The 20,032-nt window shown below is 36.0% G+C and overlaps 1 protein-coding gene across 9 annotated transcripts in view; it reads right to left on the bottom strand.

Moving 5' to 3' along the window:
* Positions 1-1,942: 1,942 nt before the first annotated feature.
* VTA1 (vesicle trafficking 1) overlaps positions 1,943-20,032 on the bottom strand; it is a 46,804-nt gene continuing 28,714 nt past the window's right edge. For 6 of the 9 annotated variants that reach the window (XM_030499180.2, XM_030499184.1, XM_030499188.1 and 3 more), the window contains 2 exons: positions 19,193-19,273; positions 1,943-12,075 (listed from right to left, as the gene is read on the bottom strand). In XM_030499180.2, coding sequence (XP_030355040.1) covers positions 11,930-12,075; positions 19,193-19,273 — 227 coding nt within the window. In that variant the 3' untranslated portion in view covers positions 1,943-11,929. Of the gene's footprint in view, positions 12,076-12,360; positions 12,444-19,192; positions 19,274-20,032 lie in introns of all 9 variants that reach the window. The other 3 variants (XM_030499183.2, XM_030499182.2, XM_030499181.1) reach the window with 3 other exon arrangements.

The following is a 20,032-nucleotide window of genomic DNA, read 5'->3' as shown; positions in this document are numbered from 1 at the left end:
CCAAGACAAAATTAATACATACTCAAATCTTATTTTGTTTTCAAAATGGCACTCCTATTTGAAAGAAATTAGTCAGAATTAAAGGGAAAATAAAACAGCACACCTGTTGAATAGATGAAACCCCACCTAGAAAACTGACAGCAGTTATTCAGGGTAATGACAGCTAGAGTCATGAGAAGCTCAGGGATGCTGTTTGACACGGTGGCCTGCTTTGAACTCTCCCTCCTTGGTTCATCTGGGTTTGTACCCTAAGATTTTGTAATCCAAGAATCTTCCAAAAGACAAAGCAAAACTTGATCAAAACGGATCTGCACTGCACTGCAAAATACTGACTCATGCCTTTTCCCCCTAAACTAGTCTTGGTTCACTGGATTGTTATTTTGGCACATTGTTACTTGGCAAAAGTCAAGTTTCACATCCAAAACAGTAATTAGAGAAAATAAACAAAGATGTATCCTGTTAAGATATAATACACTCAATATTATAATGGAAAGAACAACTGAAAAAGCAGTATTTGGAGTAAGACTATATACAAAAAAATCATATGAAGTGATGTAATTTTGTAATTTTCTCCTTCCATTTTACAAATTGCTTGTCTGGTATAAGATGCACAAGAAAAATACTGTAAGGAGAGGAAAAAAAACCTCACTTTGATTAGTGTGCTGACTTCTAGGAGCTGCCAAGATACAGAAATAAGTGAGTCCCGCTGCAGTCAGAGCTAGGCTGCTTTATACAAGAAAGCAGATCTAGAACAAAAAGAAGTTGTGGAAACCTGTATGCTGGTAAAAAAGCATAAGGAAGTTCTATAGCATGCCAACAAGGTCACGGCACAGGCAGAAAACTGCACTCTCCAGGAGTGCCCAGATGGTAGGTAGCCAGCTAGTAATTACAAATTCCATTCCAAAGCAAATCTCAGACGCGGCAAATACCATGCAGGTAGAAAGCAACATATCTGAATAAATGTGACAGATGAAAATCTCCATTAATGTATGCATACTTCTTTTTATACCATGTGCTCCACAGATACCAGACCCTAATAAGGCAAAGCAAATGGATAAAATCACGATAGCCATTGGTGACATTTAGGCTGTATAAACTTTGAACTGGTGTTAAAAAACTTCAGCAGCACAGTTTAGTAGCTAAAATCTTCAGAACAAATTAAGCCCTAAGGATCTGAACTGATTCTTTGGAGTATTTTTCTGTTTTAATTATCTTTGCTTCCACTTAGGGCAACCTAGATGTAAGTTTTCTTGCATCCTCAATTTATTCCTTTCCTCCCTTCCCTGGAAGTTTCCCTCATTTCTCCTTTCCCTCATTTTCTCCTGCAATCACATGTCACCAAAGAGTATCTGTCCCTCCTCCAAGAACCTACCATTCCTGTAGCAATTATATGGATTCATGGAAATCACGCTTGCACCAATGTGTAAAATAGCATGCATATGTATAAGCATGCTCCATCTCATCCACATAAACAAAGCAAGCTATTCACCTCACCAACGTTGACCTTGTCAGCAATTCACATAATTTTTACAACATAACGTTGACGAAGAAAAAGCTACTGACAAGTCTGAGGTACCTGCCATTACTGTTGCCACATCGCAGAGGTGCAACTCGGTTTCTTTTAAACTGTTTATGTGGTTTGTTCATGACTCATGGCAACTCCAGGAAGCAGCAAGCTGGCTAAATGCATGAAACAGTAATTGAAAGCAGTCAGAAAGATGTAAACAGCATAAAAAGAGTACTTTTTCTTGCCCACATTCATATTGCATAATCTCCTCTGCAGAGAATTTGACATACTTATTGAAAGTTCTGATTTTGTCCCCAGGAAAGTGGTAATTTCATCATTTTAGTGAAGTTCTCTATGGCTCTAGACTTCTCTTAGAAAACTTGCCATCTAGACACTAAATTACACGACAGAATCAGACATTACTAAGCCGGAAACCAATGTTCACATGCTGAATTTTATTAGCTTTATTTTCATGTACAATCTGACCAGGTAATTTTCTTCTCTCCCTGCCTATTTTGACGACACTGATCAAAATTTGTGGTGCCAGGGAAGAGAACCACTGAAGAAATCTTTATTTGCATTCAACAAAGCTGAATGCTTATGACAGATGCCAGGATTTAGTGTGATCATGAAGCATGCTGGCTTGTTTGTGAATGCAGTAACACAAGTTATGAAGCTCCACTTGGTGTCAAGTGTAGCATTTAAAGAAATATCAGCTAAAAAAGGATGTGCTATGCAATCTTTTAAAGCCACCCTTCCCAAGTGCGGAATATGTTTAAATGTCTACGAGGCAAAATACAAATTAACATCAACGCTCCCCAAACTTTTTACCTTGTCTCTAATTTTAAATGCAATAGTGGCTAGTTGAGCACTTTAACTTAGTAAAAACTCTGGATAAAAGATGTCTGTACAAATCTCTCACACTCCAGACAATCAAATGAATCTACAGTATAATCCACTAACAAAAAATACTTGAAGGATGAGTGAATTTTGCTGTGGAAGTTTCCTCTTCCACTTCTAACCTCTCTTACGTTTTACTATTTTGAGACTTCAAATACATAAGCCTCTGGCTTCAATTATATCTTTACAGAGACTAATACTAATTACATTAAAAACTTTATTTTCTTTTACGCTTACAAGAATGTATTAATCTTATTATGGTCTCCACATAGAGTAAAAATAGAAGCTTACAGTATTGAATGAAGAAATTAGCATACATGTCCCCCAAACCTCCCAATGCAGTAAAGATGTAGACAGTTCATTTTCAACCTTTGTTTTATTTCAGAGTCTGGCTTGATTTTTCCTTTCTTCCATTTATTTCCATGTGGAAATTTTTGTGTGAGATGTGCTTTCCAAATAAAGTCATTTTACTGGGCATTGCCCAGAGCATATCTGGAAAGAAGGATAAATATGAATTTCCATCCTAAATTTTCTATTATTTTATATTTTGCATGTGCATTAACTTTATAAGTTACATTGCATCTTCATCAACAGTATCTGTTATGGTCATTTTAGTGATGAAAAGGTATCTTAACAACTTGTATGAAAGAAATTAGTTAAATAAAACCAATTCCCTCTCAGATGTATCTTGTCAAAGTTCCTAGGTATTTCAGTATAATGTCAAGTATTTTGAACTTAGCCACCCAGTTAGTGCCAGTCAGCAAGACCTTTGTTTTGGAGCGATGACAGAGGAACCTAGTAAGATGTAGACTGATTCAACGTCTGCCACTTGCTTGCCAAAATCTCAAGAAACCACTTTAAATCAAAGTCTTAACAGACAAAAGAGTTTCAGAAAAACGGCTGGTAATCTCACGTCCTCTCTAGAGTGCCCTACAAAGAGAAAGCCTCTTCAGTCTCTAAAAACATTGTCCCACCCTGTGTTTTCCATTTCCCTTTTCTAAAGGCTTGAATGTGAAAGAGCTTTTAAGTTGGGAGGCCTAAACAGATGTTTTCTCTTGGGAGCTCTCAAGTCCTTACATTTTGCATAGCTGAGGACTAAAAAGACAAGGAAGCTGACTGAAGATCAAGAAATTTCTAGACAGGAGACTAACAGAGCACTAGGCATTGAGAGAAAATGCTTGTAGCAAGTAATCTTATTTTTAATCTAACACTGGAGCTGTATGAACCAAGGAAAAAAAGAAGTGATGACGAACTGTGACAGAAGAAAAAGTTGTAGAAATAGGACTTAGATTTCAGTAGACAGTAAGCTTGATAGGCATTTCCACTGTCAGAAACTGAAGAAACTGCAGGTGCTAGAAATGCAGTAGCAGGGTGTTTAGCATACTCCAACATGCTTAGGATCAGAGAGCTTAGTGATTTGAACAAATACACATGGGTCTGTAAACCAGTCCTATTTAGGCAGAAACATTTACAAACAGATTACTTCACGGAAAACTGAGTGAACAGTACCCACAAATATTACACAGTTACTATGAAAAGTGGCTGTATAAAGAAACTTTCACATTTTATGCTGTTTGTATCTCACTTGAGCTTCAACAGGGACAACTGCTAAGTACTCCAAGGAGTCTGTGAGAGAAATATATCATCTAAAGCTGTGTGGTTAAGGGAAGAAAGCTCAACAGTGTTCACAATGCTCTCTTCGAGAGATAGCTGAATGTTCTGATTTAGGTAGGTGGCTGAGAGTGAACAGAAATTGCCCTCTCTCATGACCACCTTCAGTATACATGGCAGAGCCTGTACTGTCGGCCCTGTACATGTTCCTGCATGTGTTGCTGAGAATAAAAATTTCTTAACTGATAGGAGCTGTGTTTAGATATATCTGTACCATAAAATACCCTGACAGAGCCTTCAAATGTGTACTGTCTTTTTCTGCATGTCTAGTGCAATTACGTTAGATAAGATTTATCATTATTATTTTATGTAAAGTGCAAATAAAAACTTTAGTATTTCCCAACAGAAAACATAAATGGAAAAAAGACTTCCACCTAAAAAAATGCCAGTATAAGGATTATAAGATGAGAACCTCCACAGTGGAGAACTAGCAACATACTACATTTGGATCCATTAAACCACTGCCATTGTTCTAGCTATATTTTACTGAACAACAAGGAAAGCTTTCTACCCACACACGACAAGCATTTATGTACATGAGCACTTTTATTGCCTCAATAGGACCATTCACATGGGTGAAGTTACTCAGGCAATTAACTGTGGGATAAAGGCCAGATGTGTGTAAAGTTTCTATTATCAAAAGCCTGCTGAGCCTATGTGCAGTAGTCATGAGTACCTGCATGTCTGTTTTACAAATACAGATTTAATACCTACACTGAATAAAGTATTTTTCCCAAGACTGTGCTGATACACTTGATTACCTTCAGCACAAAAGAAATATTTGCTGGTTTTTACAACATCTTACAAGGATTTCAGTATGGCTAGTTCCTGCAAAGCTGCATTCACTCCATGAGATAACAGCCTCTATTTTGAGCAGTGCCATATCTTGGTAATATGCAATACATCTAAATCTTTGATAAGCTTTTCATATTGCAAGTTTAAAAGGTGTCTGTATTCAGAAACATGCAAACTGTGGATATTCCTCCACAGTCACAAGTAAACACACACTAGGTATTGATTTCATACAGTGCGTAAAAATCTCTTTGTTCTGCCCCACTCTCACTATTATTCACAAAATGCCTACAATACATCGTAACAAACATTAGACCTAATAAAGACAAAATGATGTGTCACTGGGAAAAATCTAGTCATCACAATGTCTCAGGTCCTGCCATACATTTATTTACAAGTAACATTTCCAGGTATTTTGGGAAATGGATCATCACTCAAAAGCTGGCAGAAGCCAGAAAAACCTTCCCAAAAGCTCACTGACTGACAAACTGAAAATTTAACTCTAGAACCACTTCAATCTTGCAATCCAATCCATAAATTTATCAAATTGTCTTAAAATAAATTAATGCTTTGTCCTTAATGCCTCTAGAAAGCCATTCTGTAACTAGATCTTTTTTTTTTAATAGGTAAGATTTTCAGGACCTCAGTAGCTATTCTTTGTATCTCTTACAAGTATCTTTGATCAACAATGATGAGAATCAAACACGGTACTGACAGTGTACTTACTCTCTTACTGAAACAATCTCATCCAATGCATCCTAAATTCATATTAGCCCACTGAACTAGGTGACGCTGATGGGAATTATTTCAGCTCCCCGTATCCTAATTTTCATTAAAAAATATTCTCCTGTTAGAATCCAAGTGAATGACTTCGTAATTTGTGCTTTTAGTTTCACTCCAGTCCTTCAGTCAAAGTCACAGAATTTTTCCCAGTTCTCTGCAGTACTTGCAATACCTTCATCTGATCCACAAATCACATGTGACTTAGATGGTGACCGTCACCTAAGTCTCTGATACATGAAACAGGATGTCGCCCTAGGCTGATCTCATTCAATTTCCATCCTGAAAATAATCTAGAATTTAATGCAATCTCTTTTTCCACCAGCTTTAATCCATCATTAAATTCTCATGTTTATCTATTTCCACCTAAGTATTTTAGAGCCTTACATCAAGGCTCTAAATTACCTAGAAAAATTACTTTTTCTAGGTAAATTAAATTCACTGCATTCACTTTCTAAAACTGAAGTCTCACAAACCACCCAGGGTGAGGGGCATAACAAAAGGGCTTAGAGAAAACATACGATATGGTATTATGTCTATCTTTGAACTTCAAGTCTTTTGTTCACAATCTGAAGTGAGCTTTTGCTTCACCTTATTGTTAAACTAACAGGTCTGAAGTTGATGACAGCTTTTTCTTTTTTTTTTCCCCTCATACAATTGCTTTATTTGCTGTTCTGCTGTAAAACACTAATTCTGAAGTTATAAATTCAACATTTTAAGATTTGCCTTAGATACTACTATGTATAAATTGCTTTTCATTACTTAAATCTACACTGTCTCCGTATTGCAGATCTTCTCATTCCTGCCCATTATCTGCTAAATTTTCCTATCAAGTGTTTTTTTAATTTCTTCTTATTATACATCTACTCCTCACATATTAAAGCCTTCTCTGCCTCTCTAAAAACTATTTATTTTGGGAACAAAATCAACCCTTGTCTCGATTATAAAAATCCTGACTATTTAAGATGTGTTAAATCTGAGGAAGCTCATCTTAGAGATGGGTTAATTGAGGCAAGTTAAAATTGACAATTTCACCAACTGCTTAGCTGGAGGTCTTCAAACTTCTAGATATCAGTTTGTTGGGTTCTGACTGGGAATATGCTCTGAGTAGAGTTAATTTCCACATATCCTTCCTTAAATATTGTAGTCATATTGCTGTCAAAGAGCCTCTGAACCTACGAGGGAAGTACAATCACTACATTTTTCTCCAGAGCACATACACAAGGTAAAACACAGACCTGTTAATCTTCCCAAATTACCCAAGAATGTCTAAGTATGTGGGCTATTACTCATACTTAACATTCTATTCCACAACAACCACCTCCTCTCTAGCTATAGGAACACCACAGATTAAATACAGACAATGAAAAAGGGGAGGTAAATTGGAACAGGAAGGAAAGCACAAAATCAGGAGATAGCATTTTAAGTACAAACATGAATCTCTTAATTCTCTGCAGATACCATGCAATTACTTATGCAGTCTCCTCAGTCTTCCAAAACTGTAACATTTTTAATGAATGCAAAGGTTCCAAGGATGAGAGGAGCTGATCCTCTCCATTTTCAGAATGCTATCTACTTGTATTTTTTTTCTTTCCTTTTAGAGCTAGACTCTTCAACTTTCTCGTGTGCTATAACTCACATTTTCCCCAGTTTGGAGTAAAGAAGTGTTCGGGGTCTTTTGTTGTATTCCTGCAGTCTTATGCCTTAACGTTAAGCTTCTTTCTCATCTCTTTCAAAGTTCTAAAGAAATCGGCCAACAACTCTAACCTTATTCCAGTCACTGTCCTGCTCCCATCCCATGTGGGATTTTCAGTATTTCTTCTACTTTCTTCTGCAATTATTTTGTTGCTCCTTCCCATTCTGTGGAGAATGTGATTTCTTTTTCTCTCTTGGCACATGCCTCCACTTTTTGTTTGTTTTCAATGCTCTTATTTACAATGTTCGTATTCTGAGATCATTGAGGGCATTACATTCTGTAGGCATATATTACATAGAGAACAGTCTCTATGATCTGACTGTTCCAATACTCCTGTAAGCCAAAAAGAGCTCTGCTGGCAATATAATAGTCTTTTCTTGCTGACAGTGAAATATCTAATGCAAATTCATGTTTTCTCCAGTTCTCTTGTTGCTACAGCTGTGCACTAAAAGGTGGTGAAGCAGTAAGAAAAAAACGTTGCTTCTTTTCCCAACAAACTTGGTTAAAATTCCAACACCGAAAAATAGGTACTCTGAGGTGATTGCGAAAATTCCTGTCGGTATCAGGATGCACAAGTGGTTTAGAAACTTGGAATCAAACTTTCGGTTTTCCCAATCCAGATATGCAGGCTCAGGCTCTAATTCCATAAACCACACAACAAAGGACATTTTAAAAGAAAGCAGTAATTATACTTTATAAGCAAGGGCACTTTCCAGTCTCAATCAGGACATTCTTATAAAGACTTTACAATAACAGAAACTATCTTTGATCTTTCATACAACTAACTTCCTCTCAATCTGTGTTCTCATTCTTTTTGTAACTAGCTCCTAGTTTACTGTTGACATGAAAAAGGAGAAAATCAAAGCTCATTCATTTGGAATACTGCACAAATAAAAGCTAACTTCTGGCACTATACTAGTACTTTTAAAACTTAGCATTAGGAGCAACATTTGTCAACAGTATCTATTTATTTGTATCTGACGTTTTACTAATACTTGTAAACAAGGTACTAAGTATGTTTTTTGGAAGGCATTCTTACAGCCCACCACTGAATTTACATGCATTATATTATAAATGCACAAACATATGTGTCTGCACACACACCACCCCCCAATTCTACTTCAGACAGTAAGTTTCTCTGTTAATTTCTCGTAGACAAGTATTATATAGCATCAAATACTACAATTACAATCACATTCTGTAATATGATCATATTTAAGTCTATGCTTCTGAAACTTCATTTACAAAGGACATCATTAAAAATTCCATAAAATGACTGCAACAATTTGAAAAGAACACCTCTAGTATTAGTAAATCCAATTAGTGCACATTTGAAAAATATCTCCACCATTTCATAAACTCTGACCTGCTTCTGCAACACACTTTTCAAAGAGTTTTGCAGGAATTCTGAAGTATAAAATGGAACTTTCCCTGCAGAGAGGTGAAAACATAAAGAACTGCCAAATATTAAGTAATACCAAAAGCCTTTTAAGTAACAAACACTGAACAGAATTCTAGCTTAATTAAAAGTCTAGCTTATGTAAGTAGCAAACCAGAATGTAGAATATATGACAGAAAACGCTTTCTCCTTTCTTAAGCAAGACTGAGAAGATTGAGAACTTGCAATCCAAAGGAGAAAAGCCAACAAGGATGTGGGTGGCAATCATAGTTAAGAAGAGAGTTGTTGACTGTAGCACGCAACAAAAACTGCACTCTCACTTATTTAATATTGTACTTGTACGTGTTGGGAATTGGTTTAAGAGGAGCAATGGGTTGATACTTCATCACTCAGAGCGGCTGTAAAATGAATCAGTCAACACTTAAAAGCTCACACAATATTTAACAATGGGGCCATAAATTCCAGTGCCTACCACAAATTCCAATTTGGAATAACTACAGGCTATCTACCTACATTCTCCTGACATTCTCAAATATGTACACTTTTTGAACTGTTCTGCAACACTGGTTTGTACTTTTGGGCTACTTGCCACAATGAATGTTGTTCCAGAGGCTATATTTACTGGAATGGAAACATTTTACTATAACTTACTTAAGGTATCAGTTTTATCGGGAGGATAAATACTCAGTCCATTGCACCAAATGTTAGCAGCTTAGAGATATGGCTTCAAACATGGTTTGATGGGCTGTTACAAAAATTCTTAATTAAAAAACCTATCAGAGCAAAATAATTTTATGCAAATTTAAACTCTATATGCTAATTCAGTACTGTGGTCTGAAGGTCAGTATTAGGATATGTTTTATATGTTTAATATTACAGAATTCATGATAATTTTATATGATAGATCTTCAAAACACTAATTTATGTGTAGAAAAAATGTCCTGACAGCTTCTCTGACAAATTCTAAAACCTTTTTATTAGGATTTTCACTTATTATCACACTTATTTTAATTTTTTTCCAGGCAAAATGAGGTTACGCATTTGTAAATGATCACTCAAAAATTTGCTTATTGCTTTTTCATTCTTACTGCTTTTTCACTGATGATACCCTGGTTTCCTAGAGGAATCTAGAGGTTCAACACAGTGATGGCAACAGACAATCTTTCATACACTTTAAGAAATACTCAAATATTTGTTTGTAACCTTCTTAGTTATGTACTTCCATTTCGTAGCACTTGATCACCAGTAAAATATTAAATTGAAAAGCCTCAAATAACACAGTATTATATCATAGTTTGCATATTTTTCCATGTAATACAAAAGCTTCGAGGTTCTTTTAATGAATAGAATTCCTTTATAAATAGAAAAACTGACTTTCCTCCTTCAAGCGGTGGGGACTGAAGCTGGTATTAGCAAATACTGGTACGATTCCCAAATGAAAGCAACTTCTGACTTTTTCTTATAACAATGTAATATATATATTTCTACAAGGATCAACGTTCTTTATGCTTATTTCAACTGAAAAGCAGCTCTTCCAATCACAGTGTAACACCACAATGCATGGAATAATTTACAGTAATTCAGTTTGATACTGAACTGAGTGATCTATCTTGCATGAAGCACTGTACGAAACACAGGCTATTGCCCAGGTCTGTACAACATTACTGTCAAAAAAGTTTCAGACTGATTTGTTCTAAATTTCCCAAAACAATTAAAATCCAACCCAAATCACTGTCCAGATTAGCATGCCATCCCATGTCAGAAACCAACACAAACAATACCAGACATTTTGTCTATCAAATCTCAATCAACTAAAATGTTTATGCATACATTTACAAATTTCATACTACCCTTTTCAAACCTGCTGTCAAAAACTCTACACTCTTAAGAAGATACAACAATGTATGCTTATGTTTGATATTTTTTCTCATCTTTTTACTTTGACTATCAGACTTACTTTAGTCACTCCAAAATAGTGAAGTTTCAAATACATGAATTTGATCCAGCAGCTTTGAAAGAAAGATCAGATAATATGTCATTATTACATAAATCAGACATGCACTATGGTGTACCCAATTATTATGTCACACCAGTTAAAAGACTACTTATTCTTTCTTTTAAACAGCATGGATGGATTTTTAACAATCAAGAGCTCTGTAATTGCAAGGCCAGACCTCATAAAGACTCAAAATTTGGTTTCCAAGATATTTTAATTAAATCCCAAGTCCAAAAAATCTCCAGAACAAAGCAGACAGGAAGAATATTAGCTAGATATAAGAAGCTCTATGACGCTAATACCAGAGATGAACCTATACTGCCTTAATGGCTGAACAACAGGCCTTTATTTCAGCCTCTTAAAAAGATGGAAGTAAATCTCCCTAAAAGTTCAGGTTGTTTAGAATCTCTGCCTCCAGTTTCAGGATGATCTCTGATAAATATTAGTACTTTTTCTTAATTACCCATACATATACAAAATTTTAAATGTTCACACAAAAGGAGCAAGAAGCAATATCAAGAATACATGTAGCAATCCCAACAGTTGTGAGGATTTGGTTTGGAACACCATCAAAACAACTCCCTCTGAAGTATCAAGAGATGTTTTTACCAGCATGTTTTAAAATGAAATACAAATGTCCTCAAGTCTCCCCCAGCTTTGACTTACGTCTTAGATAATACCCAAATAATACATGTATAGACAAAGGTCCTTCCCACTGTGGATCTGTCAGCCTTTCCACATGCTCTCATTTCCGGAAGAAAGCGCTAATCTTAGCTACCATTTTAAAGCTATTACACTTATTTAATAATTGTTTGAAGTAATAAAATCAGAGTAAGAATTTTAACAGAACATTCTCATGCTCAAGTTTTTTTACATATTCAGCTTTTTCCCATTCCAATAATCTAAATATTGCAAGATGAATTCTAACTCTTGAGCAGTGTTCACAGTACTTTCTTTAGTATTTTGCTTATATCAAGCCACTGCATTTGTATGTTTCTAGCTCCACTGTTTGTAAAATGAAAACAGTTTCCTACTGTACCATTAATTGCTAACCTGACACTGAAACAGTGATTTCACTGTCATGGGTGATGGGACTGAGAACTTCTGTATAACTCCACTCCCCTAACAGGTACAGTAATAAGCTGTTAGTTCTTTAGGCAAAAGACATGAATCTGTTGGATAAAGGCTTCATTCTCTGCCCGTAATCAGTAACTTCAGGGCCTTCTGTAGATTCTGCACAGCAGTGCTCACATCTTCATACTGCAAAGCGCTGCCAGCATATTTGCAATATTTTTGAGCTCTGGCAAAGTCCTCTGGAGTCAAACGGACTTCCCCTGCAAAAACATAAGCATTACAAAGTTACTATAAAGGGAATCCGACTGAGGTTTCCTTTCACATAATTTCTATGTTTTACTTATATTTGCAGTAATATTATGAAAACCAGGCTAATATTTGCAGTAATATTACTAAGACCAAGGTACGATGTTTCTTCTGTTCACTTTTCTTTCCATTCATGTGATGCTTAACTTCTTTGCTGCTGGCATTTTGAAAAATGTAAGAGGACCTTTCTACACACTGGTGTTTGTATGACCCAGTGTCTTTCAAAAGTAAGTCAATACCTTTGAGAAAGATCTGCTCTTCATCTAAGGCAGCAAAGGAGAGCTTTTTAACAACAATAAGTTAGTTGTAATCAATCTTGTACCTGCAAGAAAGAAGGACAGTGGGTTTTGTGCTTACAGTATAACTACTTTGCTCTCTTCTTCAGGAATAATACAGTTAGGAACTGTTCCTTCTGAAATGGAATAACTATTCAAAATGTAGAATCATTTCTCGCTGTTTCTGGTTTTGCACATTTTATAATTCTGTTTTATCAAGTAATGTTTATGTTTCAAATTCCATTATGTAAGATGAATGAAAACAAGATTGATCTCATTAAATGTGTCCATTTTTGTAACACTGCAGAACACTAGCAAAAAAACCCTTCATAATATAGTATAAAATAATCAAGTGTTATTTATTAATCAGAGTATTTTCTTCACATATGTTACAACATTGAGAATTCTGTAATGCTCAAACACATGCACTCAGTTGTCTAGAAAACACAGTGGGAACTTATGCCTTAACTGGCAGAAGATTTAATATGCAAACAGCATCACTGATGTGTGCATAAAGTAAAGCACAGTTAAGTTACTGTCCCTCTTTCCACCCACAAATTCACTGGGAATTTCCAGGCTAATCCCATGGCACTCCAATAACCTATGCATAAATTATAAAACCTTTACTCATGTTCTTTCAGAACAACTTAACTTATAAAAGACTGGGTAATATGGACACGGATAAATAATTAACGCAATACTAAAGAAATATGTACTTATTTATTTTTAAAGAAATATGTACTTTTCCCACACAGCATTTTATAAACAATAAATAGATTTCACAGATTAAGAAAAAATGCGTTTAAAAAGCACTACAGATTTTATGTGAAAAATGGTTGAACAAAGATTTAGATCTCTAAGTACAGCTTCCTAATTTTAAGCAAGGACATGAATATACTTAAATCCATGTTTTTTTATGGCATGATTTCAGTTAGCTGGATCCCTTTCTTTTAAAATAAAACTGTTGTTAGCAATACTGTGAGAATGTTTACTAAAGAATCTCAGTTCTTATCAGAAAATGTCTATTACATTTGCTTTTCCTTTCCCCAATCTTATTATTTAAGAAAAGCTTTTGAACAAACAAAACGGAAAATCTGGGAATATCAAAAACTAGACTGGTTTGCTGGTTTTCAAAACAACCCTACCCTGGTAAAAAGCAGAAGGGTGAGTGCTCTTAAGATTAATTGTATCAATTTTGAAAAGATATTCTAGAATTCTACTTAATCCCCTTCAATAAATAAATATGAGCACAAAATTACTCTTGAGTATTGAGGCACATGACAACTTGGTGGACTCGTTATTATTGCAATGTATATTAGTTTACTGCTGAACGAGTGAAGCCACATTAAATCTCTTAAAATACATACCCATATGAGCAAATAGATGCGAGGGAGTGCATAAACACAAGCACACACTTAGGTTATTTTTTGACCTAAATAAAGTCACAGACTAAAAGCAGCTGAGGTCAATCTGCAACCACATTACTGAACATCTTTAAGAAATTAAAAAGACCAAGTTCCCCTCAAAGTGGCTTTATCCTATGATGCCAAAAGAAACTACAAAATCATTCTTTAAAAATTGGCCAAGGCATCAGTCCAGTATTCAACTAATTTATTGGAAGGAAGCCCAAATTCACCAGTCTAATCTTATTTTTGCAGTATGAGCTCTATTAATGTTTTGCTGGCATAAAGCCTTATTTATTATGAAATCTACTTCAGATGCTATTATGACATAACTTGAGGGGAAAAAAGTTAACGAGTTAACAGTTTTAAATTTATAAACCAAAATTTACACAATAAGGGTGTTGATCTTTTGATGTGCTCAGCAGTGGCCTCAGCTCCTACTGAAGTCAGCACCTCACAATGGACAAGCAGAATAGAATGTGTTCTTAAGTTTTCAAAATAATGTGAAACTTAACTATATTGTCTGCACTTACACCAAAGTTATAACCACGTTAAATTACTAACTGGCTTTAATTTCCATATTCTATATTCTAAGGGTTAAGCAGCTTTGGAGAAAAGGAAAGCAGCTTTGCAGAAAAGGACCTGAGGGTCCTGGTAGACACCAATTTGTCCATGAGCCAACCATATGCCCTTGCAGCAAAGAGGGCTAAGGCATTAAGAGAAGTGTTGCCAGCAGGTGGAGGGAGGTGATCAGCACTAATGAGGCCAAACCTGGAAAACTGTGTCCAATTCTGGGTTCCTCAGTACAAGAGAGACGGACATTCTGGAGAGAGTCTCATGAAGGCCACAAAGACGATTAAGGGACTGGAGCACCTCTCATATGAGGAGAGGATGAGAGAGCTGGGACTGTTCAGCCTGAAGAGAAGACTTAGGGGGATCTCATCAATGTATAAAAATACCTGAAGGGAGGGTTCATCATAAAGGACAGAGCCATGCTCTTTTTAGTGGTGTCCAGTGACAGAACCACAGGTGGTAGGAACAAACTGAAACACGTGAAGGTCCTGTCTGAACACCAGGAATCACTTTTTTTACTGTGAGGGTGACCAAACACTGGCACTGGGGTTGTGGAGTCTCCATCCTTGGACAGATTCAAAAGACAGCTTTTGTATTAACAGTGACATACTTCCTTCAGTGCCGCAAATTAAACCATGGGGAGAGCGCAGGGGCAGGGGGAGACAAAAAGGACATGGCCCTGAGCAATCCATTTTACAGGATCCTTGGTTGAGCAGAAGGGTTGGACCAGGTGACCTCCAGAGCTCCCTTCCAAACTCAACCATCCCGTGACTCTCAACTCTAAAAAAGCCCAACAACATTGAGGTGGGAAAAGCATACTGTATTTATCCTGAAACAAACCTGCTTCTGTGTTAATCTTTAATTACTAGCACTGTAGTTATATTTATTACTGAAACATGACAGACACCTGGAATCCATAAACAACAAGCATCATTCTTTTAGTTTAAGAGGAACAGAAAATGAAAACCAAAAGGCAATTTGACTAGAGATGCTGAAAATCACGTGGGGAAAAAAAGTAGTTTTAGAATGCAAATAGTGCGTATTTTACATGATGTATCTGCTTCTCCCTGGTATCCTTTTCTATCCACCAGATGTTTTTCCATTTTACGAAGTTGCCCAAATACAAACCAGTGGATTTTGCAGAATTTTAATAATGCAACCTGGTGCATAAAGACAGTGATGGCAAAGGTAGCAGAAATGATTTTTGAAACAAGATGCTCTTTTTTCCCATTAAAGCACTTCAGATATTTGAAATCAAAATCCTCAAAGATTTTTTTCTTAAGATCATGAAAACATGCAAAATGTCAAATTATTATTTCTACTTTGTGTGTAGAAAATCAAACACTATTATACATACACCTAGAATGGACAAATGGTTTCTCTATGCTATGCCACCTGTGGAAGGGAGCATACAGTAACATAAGATGATTTTATAAAAACTATGCGTAGCACAACCATGAATGCATTTAGTGTTAGCAAAATCTAGAGGTAATAAATTTTTAAAGCAAACTACACCACAGAAGTGCACACACACATTATACAAAGTCACTGTGTACCTCCACCTTCTGTTGTCAGAGACGTTAACCAATGCTTAAGTGCATAAGCTTTGACACTTTCAAAAGTCAATGTTAAACTCCGAAACCTGTTCCACAGGACAGGACAGTTATTGAAGGACTCATGCTGACTAAAATCAAAGGAATACTGTTACTTTAACTTAATTTTCTTCTGATAAAATATTCCACTCTTCTCCACCTAAAGCTTCTCTCCCATAATATCATTAACCAAATTACTTCTCCCATGTTATGGGAAGGAAATAAAATGTGTAATTTATTTTAAAAATATACATTTGATCTTACTACCAGAAAGAGCCTTGCAGGAATATGTGGAATATCCTGTTTGGCTATGCCTATGCTAGTACATTCAACAGTGCCAGGGAACGTGTCTCAGCACTCAAAGTTGACTGCCTATACTGTCAAACTGCTGGAACAGCTACCACTATGGTTTTGGCCCATGCAAACTAGCACTTTTGCAAACAATTCCTGGGCATGACTTGTGGTCAGAGCAGGCTAGAGACCATTCAGTATTGGCAACCTTCACAAACTACCTTGTTTAGAAAGTTTAAAAGTTTAATAGTATGGATGCGAGTGGTTTTGTGCCAGCTGTTCTCAGTGTTTTTACAGGCATGTGTAATTTATTAGCATAGACACAGACATAGTGTCCAAACCATAGAGCAATTCTACTTCGCACTGGGCTAGCTCTATGTATCTATTGGAGAGAAAAACTTATCCCTCCTTCCTGTCCAAAGGAAACTTCAGTTCCATGGGAATGGTGCATACCAAAGTCTAACCTCAATATGCAGCAGCCAGGATCTAGCCTGAATATATATATTGCAACTCAGGAATGGGGAAGGGCTTCTGGGTCCCACAGTTTAATACATCCATTGTGAGATACAGGTATTTCTAAATCTACTCACAGGTCAGGGATCAAAGGTACTAACAACAGAGTACTGTTGGCATTTAAAGGACTCCTCAGCAGCATGAGGAGAAGAATGATCCCTGCCGTTACTCTTGTATAGCTGAAAGGTAGATGCTTTGGGTGATGACAGGATAGTGACAGGCAAGGACAAACACTTTCTATTGATTTCAAGCTTCTTAATTCTATGCATCCAAAGAAAACTGTTACTGTATCTCTGCTGACATATCCCTTACGTCTTCTCAAACTCCTCCATAACTGACAGTATATTTTCTAAGCTTTCAGAAATGAGGATCTGTATGAGCTGTATCACCTCTTTGGCTGCACTTTACAAAACTTCCTTGTAAGAATCATAGATTCATACGAATCATAGAATCACAGAATGGTTTGGGTTAGAAGGTTCCTTAAAGATCATCTAGCTCCAACCCCCCTGCCATAGGCAGAGACACCTTCCACTAGACCAGGTTGCTCAAAGCCCCATCCAACCTGACCTTGGCCAGGCATAGAGCGCTTTAATCTGTTACAAGATCCAAACTTGTAGTGATGCAACAGATGTGCAGAGGAGGCAGGCAGTCATACAAATTCTCAGATCAAATTAGAGATTCATCACTGTGCCTAGCAATAGTCTTAATCTCTTATTTTCATGATAGTAGTTACTAAGAATTCACAAACACAAGGTATCTTAATGCACTCAATTTCTTTTTATTTATATTTATGTACGTATTAAAGCAGGTAAGTGGCCAGAAGGAGCAATGCACTGACACTATCCAGCTATTGAATGATGAACTTCTATTACTTAAAGAAGAATTAAAGTTTAAATCAAAATTATATTTTTGATAACTAGAATTAAACACTGAAACCAAGAAACAATGACAACTACAATTTTCAGAGTAGTTACCCAAAAACCTATTAGAATGACTATCTAGAGGATGATGATAAGATGGTTAAATATGAAAGCTTTGTTGACAAACAACACAAAACTTGCTTTCCAACTAGCAGTTACTGTGGTAAAGCTTAAGCAAAGCCTTCAGCTGTTTTGGTTAAGGAGCTACGGAAACCCCCACAACAGCCGTCAAAACTCAAAAACTATCACCAAGTTTAAATGGTTCAGCTACAGGCCTGAGGTACTGTTTTCAATACGAGTTAACTGTCACATGAGACATTACAGTAATATGCCAGACAAACAACAGGATGTGCCTTTTGTTCTTCAAGAGAATACTAACAGTTAATGTGTCTCTATTAAAGGTAATTTTATTACTTTTATTTTTAAAACATCTTCTATAAAAACAGCTTCCTAATATACTAAAATGGATACATCCTTAAGCATTCTTAGGACAGCACTCTAAAAACAAGCTAAATATTGAATTCCTATTATAGCATTCCACTGATCAAAAAGCTTTTATTTTTCACACAGACTCTTCAACAACATAATAAACTGAAATATCCAACTAAATATTTGTAAATTATGATATACAAGAATATACCTATCTAAACTCAGTAGTTGTAACAGGCAATATTTGACTGTATTGAGTTCTGGAACTTAAAACCTCTACATATATTACCAGGTTTTCCCTGGTGAGGAAAAGCTGTAGGGCAGAATGTGAGCAGATAAGGATCTAGGATGATTTCAACTTTATTGTCAGTCACTACTCTTTCACAGGCTATGGTTTCCCTAAGGTTAGCATTTATGTGTGTACTTCAAAGTATGATATATATATAAGCAGACATAAAATACATGTAATATAGGTTATCAGTGATTTTAACATCAAAGATAGATGTCTTTTTAGAAGATCAAAGCCTTGATTAAATATCAAAATGGCATCATTAGTAGTACCTTCTAAATTACTTCATTTAATACAGGTATTACTTATAATCAACAAGCACACATAACAATTATGCTGCAACAAAAAACCCCACTGGAATGTTGTGATTATTTAATGAATTGAAAAAATAACTTACTGACCCTGAAGAAGAAATTTTAAATAAGGGGAATGTGTATTAATTACCAAAAATATAATTTAGCAAGGCCATCAGGAATATAGGTTTTGCTACGTATATGAGAACCCCACCTGACAAGCAACAATACAGCACCTAACAAGGTGCTAGCTCATTGGCTTGAAAAAAAGTCAGACAGGCAACACTAATCATACACTGCAGCAAAGCTTTCATAAACTATTAAACTCTGAGTAACACAATATTTAGATGAGGTTGATTCTCTTTAAAATTTCTGAATTAGTAATGTTCAGGTAATGATGACATTACTTCTCAAACTTTTTCCCTCAGCTCATGGGAGACACACAGGACACAGCACACTGCATGTACAGACAATACAAATGTCATCACCTTACCTGCAGGCTGAGCACTGTAAAGGGAAGGATCGACTAGTGGAATATTCTGAGGAGAAGGCTGAATGGTGTTACTTGTCACTCCTGCAAATCAATACAAAAAATTGGTCTTGGGTTATTTTTATTTATAGACTTTAAAAGTAAGCAGACAAAATACGAAAACAGAACAGGTACTCAATGATTTTTAAATTAAGCAACTGATAGCTTCCCAATTCTGAAAATTCATAGAATCATACAATGGTTTGGGTTAGAAGTGACTTTAAAGATCATCTAGTTCCAACCCCCTGTCATGGGCAAGGATACCTTCCACTCAACCAGGTTGCTTAAAGCTCCATCCAACCTGGCCTTGAACACTTCCAGGCAGCCACAACTTCTCTGGTCAACCTCTTCCAGTGCCTCACCACCCTCACAGGAAAATTTTTTCTACCCTAAATCTACCCTTTTTCAGCTTAAAGCCATTCCCCCTTTCCTGTCACTAAATGCTCTTCTAACACATAATTTTAAAACCCTCAGACTATGTTTTATAAATACAGAAGTATTTACAGGCTGTCATTGATTTTATCAGTACAGTTTTTCACAGAAATTGAATTAAAAAACCAAGAAAAGCCTAGTCCAAAAGATACCAGTTACCCTACAGTACTGAGGAAAACCTGCTGAAGAGTAGGAGTAAGCTTTTATATTTGAACTTTAAATTCTGCCTTTTAATATAAGATCCTCCCTTCTTGTATTTTTTAAGTACCATGCCTGCCATCTCAAACTTAGAACTATCTCCTAATTCCTTCAAAATAAACTGGTAAGAGTTAAAAAGCTAGCTATATTTAAAAGGGAAATGGCAATGCTAGA

The sequence above is a fragment of the Strigops habroptila genome, chromosome 10, assembly GCF_004027225.2.
Source record: "Strigops habroptila isolate Jane chromosome 10, bStrHab1.2.pri, whole genome shotgun sequence".
NCBI classification, from domain to species: Eukaryota; Metazoa; Chordata; class Aves; order Psittaciformes; family Psittacidae; genus Strigops; species Strigops habroptila.
The sequence above is the reverse complement of the archived record's forward strand: the minus strand, read 5'-3'. Positions and strand labels throughout refer to the sequence as shown.